At 35.6% G+C, this 15055-nt stretch overlaps 1 protein-coding gene across 1 annotated transcript in view; it reads left to right on the forward strand.

The window, feature by feature from the left end:
- Positions 1 to 598: 598 nt before the first annotated feature.
- Positions 599 to 15055, forward strand: part of LOC148943279 (uncharacterized) — a 40278-nt gene continuing 25821 nt past the window's right edge. The window contains exons 1-2 of the mRNA XM_089101369.1: positions 599 to 659; positions 13897 to 14129. Of these exons, the coding sequence (XP_088957495.1) occupies positions 631 to 659; positions 13897 to 14129 (262 nt within the window). The 5' untranslated portion in view covers positions 599 to 630. The remainder of the gene's footprint in view (positions 660 to 13896; positions 14130 to 15055) is intronic.

Raw genomic sequence — 15055 nt, forward strand, 5'->3', positions numbered from 1 at the left:
CTTTTGGATCGGGTTTCCGGAAATTCTCTTTCAAATTTCGGAATTTTCGACAAAGGTGGCGTTTCGATGTTCGAATTCTTTTTTATTTAAATCTTGCTCCATTGGTATACCATTTTAATGCAATGCTGACGGATAATGATTGGTTATTATCTTGGAAAAAACAGGTTCCTAATGTTCGAAACATTTTGCTATATTTACAGAGTTCAGGTTCCGAACTTTGCTCTGAAAAAAAATATTATGGCCGTTCTTTTAGTACTAAGATCTTACATCTAAGATCTTGCATCTTTCTGCAAAATTTATTATTTTTTAACTCATCTTTGTTCTAAGATCTTACAGCTCACTGATGTTAGCAAAAAGAGTGAAGAACACCACTGTTCTGCCATGTAGAACAATGATGAGAGAACTTTGAGTATATACTCATCATTGTTCTCAGACCGCTGATCAGAGCAGAATAATGAAAGACGTTTGCATGAAAACAACAAGAGATGTAAGATCTTAGTTCAAAGATGTCACTTTTTAGCACATTGATGAGTGAAAAAAAACGGCTCTATTGTAGTATGCCATCTATAGTCTAGCCACATAGTCTATCCTAGACACATAGGAATTTACTGAATATTTCAGGATTGAAAAATGGATAAAGCAGGAAATGTTTTGAGAAGGTATTTATATATGTTCTGGATCTTATTTGTAGCCAAATTTCAGATGGGTGGATTTTCATTACCGTGGAAGTTGTTCTGCTTGGCAGATGAAATTACAAATGAGGGATCTGCAGAGAAGAAGCCACCAAAAAATTTTGAAAGGGGGGGGGGCATTTCCCATTAAATTTGAGGGATGACAATAGGGTAAAAGGTAAAATTCTACTTTTGGCTATCCTGGAAAAGGGTTTGGTTAGGAAAATGAAACTTTCAGGGATGGATCTACAGGCAAAAGTAGCCTAGCCTATGTCCTGGAACGTAGGCTATGCTATTTTGAAATGTCTACTGCCACTTTAGCCTGTAGATCCATCCCTGAAAGTTTCATCCTCCTAACCCAACCCCTTTCTAAGATAGCCAAAAGTAGCTAAAGTAAAATTTTACTGTACCTACCTCCACTCCTTCTCTCTCTAGAGGGTCCTGACCTTTCAAAATCTGTGTGTTATAAAAGTGAAAGCTTGTAAAATAGATCTTCTGCTTAACTGAAGTGCAAAAAAAATTGTTATCAGCTTCACAACTTTGCTCAATCCCTGGTAAATATTTACCAAATCATATTATTGAGTCACAACTAAAGTGAATATACCACTTGATGCCCTATTTTATGCTCTTTACAAATATAATGATCATTTTTGTCAGAAATGAATTTTAGTCTTCACCGCTATATATATATATACCATTTCAGGGTATATATTTGCACATTAGGGGAGTGGGGGTAACTTAATTTCTGATGTAAATGAGAGGTAAGTTTAAACTTTCCCCCCCCCCCCTAATTTGCAAAAAAAAAACCTGAATTGGTATATATATATGGGTGGGGGCGAAAAATCAATTACAACAAAAATGATTATTATATTTTTAAAGATCAAAAAAAAAGGCATTGAGTGGTATATTCACTTTAGGCCTAGTTGGAACTCAATAATATGATTTGGTAAATATTTACCCAATCCCTATTCATAAGTTTTTAAATATATACAAATACATTTCATAAATTTAAAAAAACATTTGGCCCATTTTTTAGCACTAAGATCTTACATCCTTCTGCAAAGATTATTGTTTTTTAACTCATCTTTGTTCTAAGATCTTACACCTCCCTGATGTTAGCAAAAAGTGTGAAGACCGCCACTGTTCTGTCATATAGAACAATGATGAGAGAACTTTAATGATCTACTCATCATTGTTCTCAGACTGCTGATCAGAGCAGAATGAGGAAAGATAGGTAAATTTTTAACAAATCATATTATTGACTTACAAATAAAGTGAATATACCATTTGATGCCTTTTTTTATGCTGATTACAAATATAATAATCATTTCTGTTGGAAATGAATTTTAGCCCCCCCCCTATATATGTCAATTCAGGATATATATTTGCACATTTGGGGGGGGGGGCTAAAATTTATTTCCAACAAAAATGATTATTATATTCGTAATCAGCATAAAAAAAGGCATCGAATGGTATATTCACTTTAGTTGTTACTCAATAATATGATTTGGTAAAAATTTACCAAAAGATGTTTTCACAAAAATGACCTAAGATGTAAGGTCTTTGTTCAAAGATTTCACTTTTAAGCATTTTCTGACAAAAGATGTAAGATCTTAGCACATTGATGAGTGAAATAACAGCTATATTGATATGGCTTAAAATTCTACTCAAATAACAGGAATTGAATTTTCAGAACTAAAGCCAGAGAAAAAGAAACTAATAACTGAAAATTAAGGGAAAATTTTGTTTTGTCAAAATTTCAGTAGATATAGACCTGTCATGTAGGCAAATTTCAGGACCCTCTAGAGGGAGAAGGAGTGGAGGTAGGTAATTCAAAATACCTTCCAGTGACATACTTTTGCCTGTAGACCCATCCCTGTAAGTTTCATTTTCCCAACCTAACCCCTTTCCAAGATAGCCAAAAGTAGCTAAAGTAGAATTTTACCACATACTATGGGAGGGTATTGCTAAGCTTCCTTGTTAACCCTCTTCTGATTTCTAAGTCTTATAAAAATTTTCCTACTTCACATGCCTATCATGGGCACCCATTAGCTGAATTTTAGGAGGAGGAGGGGGGGCTTGTGCTGATCTAATCAGCACTTCCAATGTTGGATATTGACCCCAGTGATGTGCTGGCACATGCATTGAATGCTGCCAACAAGAGGCCCAGTCAACATCCACCAAAGTGTCATAATGCCACTACTGCCCTGCTGGTGGCAGCATTCTGCTGACTTTGAATTAATTTTAGCTGATTCTTTATTGCTTCAACCCCAATTTTCAAGCTTTTCTTGTGTTTTTTTAAGGATTTAATTTTTTCCTTTTAGAAATGAAGTGCAGTTTTCAAAATTAAACAAACAAGTGTGCACACAAATAATTTCCATGAATTCCTTGTACTCCCAGGGTGAGTTTTTATTCAGCACTGGTTCTTGTAGCACATCCATTGAATAGACAATTGTCTTTTGAACAGACACCAGATTAAATTCCATGTAGAAACATAGGATTTTATGGACTTCTCTATTTCAAGACACTTTGGTGTAGCAACGAATCAATATTTTTTCAGTCCTTGCCTTAGGCAGGTGTTTATAAATACTGAGGTTTTGATTCTGTGACATAGGTGTGTTACTTGAAACGGTAGGCTCTGAAAATTCTCAAGCTTCTAACTGTTAAATTCTGAATTTAACATTGAGGACAATTAATATGTTTCACTATTTGTCATAAAGCCATTGGAGATGAAATTACTAGGTGGTGTCTAATTATAGGATAGGGATCTATTTCAGACATCAACAGAAATGAATAGGAAGGAAATTACAAATACAGGTCTCCCTAATCACCACCTCAATAGTTATATCAGCTGGAAAATTAATTTTTCTCTACTGTCTAAATTTTCTTAATAAGTAACAACAAGAGGGTAAACTCTAAAAAACAGAATTTTGATACCAATAGATACATCAAAAGAATCAGATTTTTATGCTGATTTCAAATATATAAGTTTTATTAAGTTTAGTCTTACCCATCAAAAGTTACATGCCTGAGAGAATCTGTCTTATTTTTGAAAAAAGGGGGAAACGCCCCCTAAAAGTCATAGAACTTTAATGAGAATCATACCATCAGATTCAGCATATCAGAGAACCCTACTATAGAAGTTTCAAGCTCCTATTTGCAAAAATATGGAATTTTGTATTTTTTGCCAGGGAAAAGATCATGGATATGTGTTTATTTATTATTTTTTTTTCTGGGGTGATTTTATTCACCCAGTGGTATTAGTTCTGAAAATACAATTCCTGTTGTTTGAGTAGAATTATAAGCCATATCAAAGAGTTTTTTCTAAATTTAGGAAATGTATTTTTGGATCTTAAAACTCAATAAATTGGGACTGAGAACAGTTGTGAAGCTGAAAACAGTTTCATTGTGCTTCATTCAAGCAGAAAATCTATTTTGCAAGGTTTCACTTTTATAACACAAAGTTTTTTTTAAAGGTCATCAAAGGTCAGGGCTCTCTAGAAGGAGGGGGAGTGTCAGTAGGTATTTCAAAATACCTTCCCAGGACAAACTTTAGTCTGTAGACCCATCCCTGAAAGTCTCATTTTCCTAACCTAAACCCTTTTCAATATAGCAAAAAGTAGCTGAACTAGAATTTTACCCAAGTGGGTAACCCTTTAGCCATAATGCCTTGGGCAACTGCCCTGGTTGCCCCTCTCCCTTTGAACAGCTCTGTCCCCAACCCCCTGCTGATGGTCCCATACAACAGCTCAGCCCTATAGGTTTTCACACAAAAAAACACTCAAGCAGCTAAATTCTTACTTTATAGTATGAGGCATGTTTCATTAAGATTTCATGTTTACTTCAATTGTAAACATGTCCCCATGCTACACTATGCTCCAAATGAACAATGCCTACAAGCTTTGAAGTTGCCCACCCTGACATATTGACAAAAGAGGGGTAATGTAAATAACAACCTCCTGAAATCTGGGGTAGTGAAAAAAGTATTTATTCCTTCTCTCCTGAGCTATATTAGAGGTCACAGTGTAAAATTTCATTTTCCCTGGTCTTGAAGAAGAGAGTGGTAAATCTGCAGTTTACAACATAATTTAGCTAATATAAAATTGAGTATATCACTTAATGCCTGTTTTATGTTATTTAATAATTCAATAATTGATTCTGGGGCAAATTCCATTTTGAGCTGTTAAAGGGCTCAAAATAGTCTATAGTCACCAAAAGTTCAAAAGCAAGTTTCTAAAAAAAACAAAAAAAAAACTGGCTAGTGATAAAAAAATTTCATTTGTAGCTGATTCAGGAATGGTATTTATTATATCTTCCTTATTCTTAATAGTAAATTGTCATTTTGAAAAGAATTTTTTTATATCTTAAAAAGAGCTAGAAACCCCTCAAAAATGACGCTGGTTTTGTTTTGACATCATTTTTGAGGGATTTCCGGCTCATTAAAAAAAATCTGCAAATTTGTTTTCTTAATAACATTTTACTATAAACACTAAGGGGGTTAATAATTACCATTCCTGAAATCAGCCCAAAATCCTGATTTTTTTTCACTAGGCAGTTTTGTTAAACTTTTGGCAACTATGGACTTATACAATTGTGGTTTCCATTTTGGGACCCCATTAAGGGCTCAAAATGGAATTTGCCCCAGAAAAAATTATTGAACTGTGAAATAATTAAAAAAGGCATCAAGTGATGTATTCACTTTCATCCTAGCAAAAATATGTTATAAACTGTAAATTTACCAAGAGAGCAACATGATTTCCTAATGTTAGAGGGTTGGCAGAAAATACAATCACTATAAACTCATTCAAAGCTGGGGTTGAAAAAGATTGGACCAATGCTGACTAGAAGCCCAGTTAGGACTCAAACATCAAATGATCATACTGGGAACATGAAGAAATCTACAGGAGGTCACCACCTTATCTTGCTGGCAGTTGTAATTTAAGGTAATTCCTGAATCATTTTAAGTGATATTTGATGTTCAGCAGATCTGAAACTTCAGTAAAAAATTAGGTAGGTCTTGATGCTTAAAGGAAACCATTTACAAAAAAAACAAAGCTTCAACTGATGCAAAGCAACAGAAGTATATTAATTAGGGCTATATGACCATCAAGGGGGGGGGGGTTGGTGTATTTGTGAGTAAAATGATTAGCCTATTATATTTTGAAAGATCAGAAAAAAGGCAGTGAGTAGTGTGTTTACCTTACTCCCATGCAGCCATGCCATTAGCAGAATATCATACTTGCTAAAAAAAAATTCTACTTCTTCCTTCCCAAAAGGGCACTGGGTCTTTAATAAATTTCAAAAAACGTAGTGTTATAAAAGTTAAGGGTAAAGTTCTAGTTGAGAGGCTCCTTGCTATATTGGAAAGTAGTTATGTTGAGTGAATACAACTCTTAGGAATTAATCTAGGGTCCAAAATTAAACCTGGGAAGGTATAACCAAACTGTTGTTATTTCTATTGCTTGGAAGCTTATATACATGACAGTTTTATGCTAATCTAGATTTGGATTTTATTTTTACATTTTACCGCAATTGTGGGATTTCAGTCTCTTTTTCATTGGTTCTAGTTTTTGAAAATAAAATCTGTGTTATATCAGTAGAATTTTAAGCCACATCAAAGGTTTTTTTTTTCTCAAATTTTTAAATCTTATAGACCAGGATTAGGCAAAGATATATGCTCAAAACACTTTTCTTGTGCCTCATTTAAGCAATAAATCTATTTTTCAAGGTTTTACTTTTGTAACACAAAGATTGTAAAAAAGTCATCAAAGGTTAACACTCTTTGAAGTGAGAATGAGTGGAGGTAGGCCTAGGTACTTCAAAATGCCTTCCTAGTAAACCATTTGGGCTCTGGAACCATTCTTGAGAGTTTCATCCACCTAACTCAACTACTTTATAAGATGAACAAAAGCCCCTAATGTAAAATTTTACCAAAGTGATGGCCCATTTTTAGTTTAACCTATTACTTTGCTTGGTAAAACATGAACACACCACAATGCTCTGAATAAGAGTAAAAATGATTGCTAGTGGCAATAGATTTTGCTTTGTTTTACTTAATATTAACGGAACCAAAGACAAAGATCTTCTTATTGATGAGCTTCTTGATTATGATAAAGTTTTTCTACAGGAACATTTTCTAACTAAACCTAATATAGATACTCTTAAACGGTCACCCACCCACCACACGTTTGTATGTGAAGCTAAAAAAAAAACGGGCTGTTGACCCTCTGGGGGCCTTGCAACTTTAGTTTGCCTTGCTAAGAAACCTGAGCTTATTTCTTCTGATCATAATTTACTGGCAATAAAATGCGGTAATATGGTCCTCATCAATGTCTGTATGCCATGCAATTGCAAAGAACATTTTTTCTCTATCTGTCTTCGCGGGTTCTTGTAATCAACTCAGGACTCTTCTGCTTAGAGTGACCAATCAGGGATTAAATTGGATTGTGGCTGGTGATATCAATGCCAATCTTCTGTCCCAATCTGAAAGAAGTGACCTGTTTTTTAATGCTTTGTGTAGTGGCTATCAGTTAGTCAATAAAGATAAACAGTTTACCTACATTCATAACCGTGATGGTTCTAGATCAAACCTTGATCATACTATAGTTTCAAGTGGATCACTCGTGATTCCTCCTGTCATTGTTTTAGATGATAAAATTGAGGATGATCACATGCCTTTAACTTGTGAAATTGAGTCTTCTGCTCTACTGGTTTATAACCATTTTTCTTATCAAAATAAATGGTTTGATAAGCCAAATTGGAGACGAGTAAATTCTGAAGATTATTTGTATATTCTTGACTATTTATTTTAAAGCCTGAAAATATCTTTTCCTTTTCTACAAACCTCTTTTGGGTCATCAACATCTCAGTTAAATAGAACTCTTTGACATGAACTGAGTTTGAATTGCTTTAAGTCAGATGTTTCAGTTCCAGTTCCTGTTGAACGGGGTTGATTTGACACCAGAAAACCTTTATGGACTGCGTGACCAGAAGTAAAAAAAAGCTAATCAACGTGCAAAGTTTTGGCTTTGCCTTTGGATTCCTTGTGATCGGCCCAAGTCTGGTAAAGTATTTAAAATTAAGTAAAATTCGAAACGTCAGTTTAGATCTTCTTTGCGTCAAGCCTGCCTGAATGGTCTGGATGGCCCCTCGGATCGGAAGTCTTGGTCTACTGTAATTATTAGCAGCAAGTGTGTGCCTGCTACCATTTCAATTATTAAAATCAGTGATTTTGTTGCTCATTTACTCGTGTTTTTTCTACTTTTAATCATTCTATCCAGTCCATGTTTTCTTCCTTATTGCATAAAACTATTCCTCGAGTTCCTCGGCAAGCTCATATGATATCAATTTACAGTTGCGATATCTATTGTGATTATAAGAATGCTATAAAATTAAGTGTTACTTTTGTGAATGGTCTGCGTTATAATGACTTCACCATTAAGTGTCCGTTTCTGCTAACACATCTGCAGCTCTTATTCCAGATGTGCTTAGCCCAGTCCTTAGTTCCAGATAGTTTTCTTTCGGGAATTGTAACATCAGTTTTGAAAAAGGGAAAGGACGCAGATCAGTGTTCCAGTTATTGACCAATTACAGTGTCCTGCTTCATGAGCAAGCTGTTCAAGTATGCTCTATTGCCTGAAGTTTTGACTAAATGTGATTTTTCTGAGATTAGAACCGGCTCTGGGTTCAGAGCCGGTTTTGGTTGTTCTCAAGCCCATCATATACTTGGTCAGCTGCTCCTCTCGTGAAAAATGCAAAAAAGGCCACTTTATTTTTTCTCGGTTGATATCTCGGGCGCTTTCTTACGACAATCTACATTAGCAAGTACTTCGCTACTTAGTTGAAGCAGGAGTTAATTCTTCCGTAGTAAAAGTTCTTCAGTATTGGTAGCCTATTCCAATTCGTTGGTTTGGTTAAAATGGATGTCTGATGTATCCGAACCTATCTCAGTAAAGAAGGGAGTTAGGCAAGGTGGTGTCAAGGTCTCCTACTGTGTTTTTAGAAAATACTGCTGTTAGTCACATTGCCTATGCTGATGATGTTGTGCTAGTTGGTCATACTAGGTCAGGCCTCACAAAAAATCTAAATGTTTTCATTAATGCTTTGAGTATTATCGGACTTTCTATAAATTCTTAAAAATACGATTTTCTGTGTTTTAATATTTCTACACTTGCTCCTCCTTTACATGTGGACACAATACTACTCGGGTATGTCTCGGAGTTGAAACTGCTTCGGACTACTTCTTGTGAAACACTTTTGACTATGTGCTTGTCTCTGGTTGCTAGTTCTCTGCAGTGTATTCACGTCTCATATGGTAAAATCTCGCCTAATAGAGGCAGGTACAGCCGCCAAGGCTTACGTTAACTTTACTATAGTTTTTGTTCTCCTACAATTCTTTTTCTTTCCTGATTGCGGCCTTTAATGTGCAAAAAAGACCGTCTTCAGCTAAGGAGAGGCTATTTTAAATATTGTAAATTCCTGCTATATTTACCAAGGTGGTACAGAAATCACCAGATTATTTCTGATTTTGGACTTATCAGTCCTCTAGTGCTGCTTGACAACATTTCTAAGGACCTGAGGACCAATACTCCAAGGAAGATATGTGCCAGTGACCCCCTCACTTATTTTTTTACAGATTAGAGATTTATAAATATTGTTATGTTATTTATGTTGTGTTTTTCTGATTATTTCCTTGTGGATAATATTATTTTGTTTTTTCTTTTTTACTCCACATTTATTTTATATTACGGGTTATAAGTAAACTTACTTACTTACTAATGCAATTTTTTTATGCTCTATCCAAACATGCTATTGCACAATTCCATTTTGAACCCCTAAGGAGATCCTTACAGTGATACCTCATTCTTCTTTTTTGGGGGGTCAAAGAGCTAAGGTGAGGATATACCATTCAATTTTTAGTTCAGTGCTAAGTTAATATTTCAGAGTTGTATTTTCATCTGCAGATATGTGCAGTAAATTCAAAGTTTTACTCTACTTACCCAGGTGGAATGTGAACACACAACCTGATATAAATTGTGTGCTCTTTCTAAACATACTGATTAATTCCTTTGCAATTTAATTTCGAGTCCTCAATGTGATACCTTGCTCTTTGTTATTTGCCAGTAGTGATACCTTGCTCTTTGTTATTTGTTGGTAGTGATACCTTGCTCTTTACTATATTTGCAATTAACTCTGAAACTATTTAAAGCAACTATTAAGACTTATTTATGCCAATTGTAAAATTGCTTCATATGCTCCCCCTCTCCCTGATGGATAAATATAGAGCCCACTATAGCCTGAATATTCACAATATTTATCAGATTAGCACAGCTCTTTTCTTCCAGCCAATTGATTAGCATTTATTCTAAAAATAGCAAGGAAGAAACATGAACACTAAGCCTTGGGTCTGAAGACAAGATTTGTGAATGCAAATAAATCCTTTAAGATCAGCCTATGGAATGTTAGAACCATGTCAGCACAGTCAAAAACCAAACAAGTCCTCTGCAAATGCAAGAAGTTCAGACTTGACATAGTTGCCATTAATCATGCAAGAATGAAAGATGGTGAGAAAAGAATGAACAGTGAGTATACAATGTTTAAAGTGCTATGTAGCAGAAAAACTGAGATTCTCTTTGCTGGAATTGTAGGAATATCAACAGCTACAAACACCCTGTGGATATGGATACCGTAGATACACCTTATGCTCATGGATATCTACTCTGCTTATGGATATTCCTATGCTCAATATCTATAACTATGTCCAACAGCTACAAACACTCTATGCTCATGGAAATCAATTATTGAAAGAATACTGTATGCAAGATATGCTTCTAACCATGTCAAAATGTCACTGATCATGTGTTATGTACCTGCAAATGATGCCATTAAAGATGAGTCCCCCTCCACAACATCACCTGTATTACAAGTGACCTTAATGTAAAAGTTGGGTATGAAAGATCCTACTGCCTTGAAGTGATGGGACACCATAGACTTTGCACAATAAATGAAAATTGCAACCAAGTCTTCTGAAAGAGTAGTGAAATGGATAAAGGAATTTATTGCTTACCCATTGAGTTAACAAAAATAATGACAGAGCTAAGAAAATCACAAAAAAAAGAGTCAACAAATAAACCAAACATTACATATAAATAAACAATGCAACTAATAAAACAAATCATTTGGTTACTGTAGAAGTAATTTGTGCCACTGGTGGTTATGAACCTTTGAATTATGACTTTGAATTTGCTTCTCAACTGTTACATACGGTTCTGTGATCTTGTAGTGCTTAATCAGTTTTGTATTTCTAGTCCATAATAAGTTCATTAATTGACAAGGATGTTCAGAAATTTATTCAAGTTAGGAATTCAGAAAATTTTGGTTTTCTATCAAAAAGACAAAAATGTGGCTATACATACAACCCACAATAGCTTCTACATCATGACAACGCTGTTTAACTTTTTTCTATGTAGCACAGATGTTGACACCCAGCAACTACTGCAGGATACTATACAATTTCAAGAAATGCAACACAAGTGCATTATGTCAGTTTCTAAGTATTAGCAGACCACTGCTTCTGAACTATAAAATATTGCATGAACAGGCACAAAGGCATATGCAGGGGAAGGGAAAGGGTTGTTTTAAAACATGCGGAAAAAAGTATTTATATCAAGAAAAATGCTTCAACACCTCCCCCCCCCTTTAGACAACACATATTTTAACAAATAGGGTAACAAGTTAATAGTCATTGCAGGATTCTATGCAGCATCAAAAATGTAACTTGTGTGCATTATGTCAACTTGTAAGTTAGAGGAGACCAGTGCTCAAAACTATTCAAAATGTATATAAAGACACAAGGGCGTCCACAGAGGAGGATGAGTTTGTTTTCAACCCTTCTTGTGGGACCCCCTTCCTGTTAAAGGCCATGAATACACAAAGTGTGCAACACTTTGGTGAGCTCCAGAAAAATGATATATTTCTAGAAAAAATAACTTTCCATGGCCTTGACCCTTGGAAGATATTTGCTTCCAATCCCAACCCCCTCTACACCATGCAAATTTGTTTGTGTTTTCTTTTACAGATGGTATGCATCCAAATCGTCATTGTGCCTCTTTGCTAACTGACGAACTGCAACCTTTAGAATAGTATGCAAGTAGGTTTGTGCAGAAGTAGAGACTTGTTTGTGAAGTTTGTGCAGTGGAAGGAAGTAGAATCTTAGAGTCCATTGACAGTGCCTTGACAGGAATATTTAGCTTTCCTATTTTACAGTTTAAGTCTTTATTAAAACTCTGGTGCGTCTTTTGAAACTTGTATGTCTGTTTTGTGAATAGAAGAACTGATCTATCACCTCAAAATCGTTTACTATTTCCTGGGAAATTTACTTAGACTTGGTGCCTAAAGTTACAAGAAATTTCTTATTTATTCCCTATCTTTTAACGGTACAATCCCATTATATGGGCATCTCGGGTTAATGACGTCTTTGACCCGTTTTTGACGTCTTAACTGTTATAGAACAGGCAAGGATAGTAAGGTTTTCATTGCGTATACGATATTAAACTGTGTTTTTTGGGGTTTAGGGGGGGGGGGGTTAAGAGGTACCTAGGTTAGGCTAGGTTACGTATTTATTATATGCAATGCTTTACCCCATCTCCCCCCCCCCCCTAATGTGCAAATATATAGCCCAAATTTGTTTCTAAACTATTATATATTCATCCTATTTTATTTCATTAGCATTAACCAAACTTGACTTTTTAGAGAGGCCCATATAATGGGATAGTACCCTTTTAAATTACCACTAGATGAAAATCCTTCAAATAAATTAGTAGTCTAATTCGGTGTAATCCAAAATTTGTTGTTTGTTTATAACCCAATGACAAACGACTGTAATTATATTCAATCAATCAATTTTATTCAATCAATAAACTCAACAAAATACACTTCAATATAAACTTCCCTGTAAGGCTCTATGGCCAGTCATTTTTCTTGCTCATTTGATTTGCATATGTTGGATGCTTTCTGTTTAACAATAGGTAGAGGCAAGGCACATAGGTGGGTGGACAAATGTCCCCCCCCCTGCCCTACAGCTTCACTGAAGGCTTATGTTCTGGTAAAATAAATGGTAAAATTCTGTTTGAGAGGAAAATTGTCGTTAATATCAAGTATTAATTGAGTAAAATATTATGGTCTGAGCCTCTCCATTGCTCATTATTCCCCTTCTTCTTTGGCGAAAAGCACTTGGACTCGCATTCCTTTGGGGTCCTTGTCACTTCAAAGTTGGTTGATGCTCCTCCATGGCATTGATTTTTATTCTTCCAGGGGGCAAAGAACAACTACTTTGGCATTGTTATAAGGGCAAAACAAGAGAAGCATAGGGTCTTACTAATTTTTTCTTACAATTTAAGAGTACGCACTCAGCAGGCACACTTGTGGCTCTTGCAACAGGACCCTCCCCTTCTTCTGCTTTTTCACCCTTCTTCTTACCTTTTTAAAGACGTCTTTTGCAAAATGTTGAGACTTCAGACGAAGTCAAATCATTCACAGCCCCTGGACCATAGATTTTTTTAAATGGAAGAAGTTCATCACAGTTTGAACTTGAGGGGGAAATCCTTGGATTTTTCCAAAGGTTCGTTTTTAGGTTCCTATCCCAGAGGGAGCAAATCTGGATTACCAAAAGGATAATTGTGAGACTTAATATGTTTAGGGTTGGGGTCCAGCTTTGGTAAAATTATTGAGAAGAAATTTCACTATCCCTCCATGTGCAAGTGTGTAATAACTACACCTAAAAATAATAATAGTAATTTATCTAAAATCCACTGCACAAACAAGGTGAAAAAGAGTGTAGTAAAGTTAAAAAGGAAAGAAAAAATAAGCACACACAGCACTTAAATCATAAATACATAGATAAATAGAAAAATCAGCGAAAACAGCGAATGAGACCACGGTGAGGAGACAGTTTTTCACATGGATTTACAGACAGTGTTATATGTAAATCACCAAGCTTTTCAATTATATCAGGCGCGTTATACTTTTTGATAATACGGCGATTACGAAATGACAACGGAAGATACAACAAAAATTCGCAATACCGATAATAACATTTCCTTAATTTAGATTGGTCTTCCTAAGCAAAATGTAAATACCTGAAAGGTCATGGTCACAGAAAACAGAGTACAGCGACACTGTACTCTGTGATTGTACTTTGACCAATTTACAACTAATCTTTTTCTAGGAGTGGTGTCAGATTGATTGGGGCCAGTAAAGGCCACACAGAGCTACAACTATTGATTTCTGAATTAAAAAAGCTAAAAGCCACAGTAGCACAACTGGGAAAATCACAATTATCTTCATCACAAGATTTGCTGAACTGGACAACTAGTGAAGGGAATGCAGTTTTGCAAGAAGTGTCTACCTATAATGGTGAATTGAGTGTGCTTTTTCAAAATTTTACTGCTGATGTTTGTGGTAACTATTATTTTCATTTGACAATTTGTATATATTAAATAGTTTAGTTTGTTTGGATTGTAACCTTTTATGTACAGAGGTAGACCCAGTGTTGCCAGATCTCTGGCTTATAATTGTGTCGCCATAATAGTGAAAATGTGCCATTTTTCTAGTGAAATTTTGCTGAATGTACGATATTCCCCCCAGAAAATAAGCCAATTTGAAAAATTCAATGCGCAACCGCCTCAAAAGAGTACCCAAATGGCGCAGATCCACCCCATATGACAACTCTGGTATGACCCTCAGGACAGGGATCAGAAGATTTTTCCAGGGAGGTGGTCAGAGCAAAGAAAAGTAAATTTTTAGTCAGTGTTTTCCAATTTTCCCTAGGAAGTGGAGTCCAGACTATCTCTGCAATAAGAAAGCCCGCACTTTTTCTGTCTCTTATCTGTTTGTGTGTGCATGGCTGTAGCAGGTGTGTGCATGGCTGTAGCAGGTGTGTGCATGGCTGTAGCAGGTGTGTGCATGGATAAGGTGCTTGGGATGTCAGCTGGCACGTACGCAGGGGGGGGGGAGCGGAAGCCCCCCCCCCCCCAAACCTCACAATTTTTTTTATTTTTCCATAATTTTCTGATACTTCTCACAGAATTAAGATTTTGAAGGATTTGCCCCCCCCCCCCCGAAAAAAATCCCTGCGTACGTGCCTGGATGTTGGGGATATTTTGTCCTTAGTTAGAAAACTAACTTTGTGCAATTTATAGTAGTAATGATTTGTATAGCTAAATTAAAAGTTGATTAAATTTGCATCATTGTCAGTAATTTTCTTTGCCCCTGACTTACTCGCTACCTACTTTTAAAGATATCTACACTACTGGCATGGAACCATTGCTGTTGATCCCAAAGATTTCTTAGCTCTTTTTACTTTGAGGAGCTGGTTATAAATTCTC

This window comes from Artemia sp. Qi Xiang Cuo, chromosome 15 (genome assembly GCF_049724085.1).
Source record: "Artemia sp. Qi Xiang Cuo chromosome 15, ASM4972408v1, whole genome shotgun sequence".
NCBI classification, from domain to species: Eukaryota; Metazoa; Arthropoda; class Branchiopoda; order Anostraca; family Artemiidae; genus Artemia; species Artemia sp. Qi Xiang Cuo.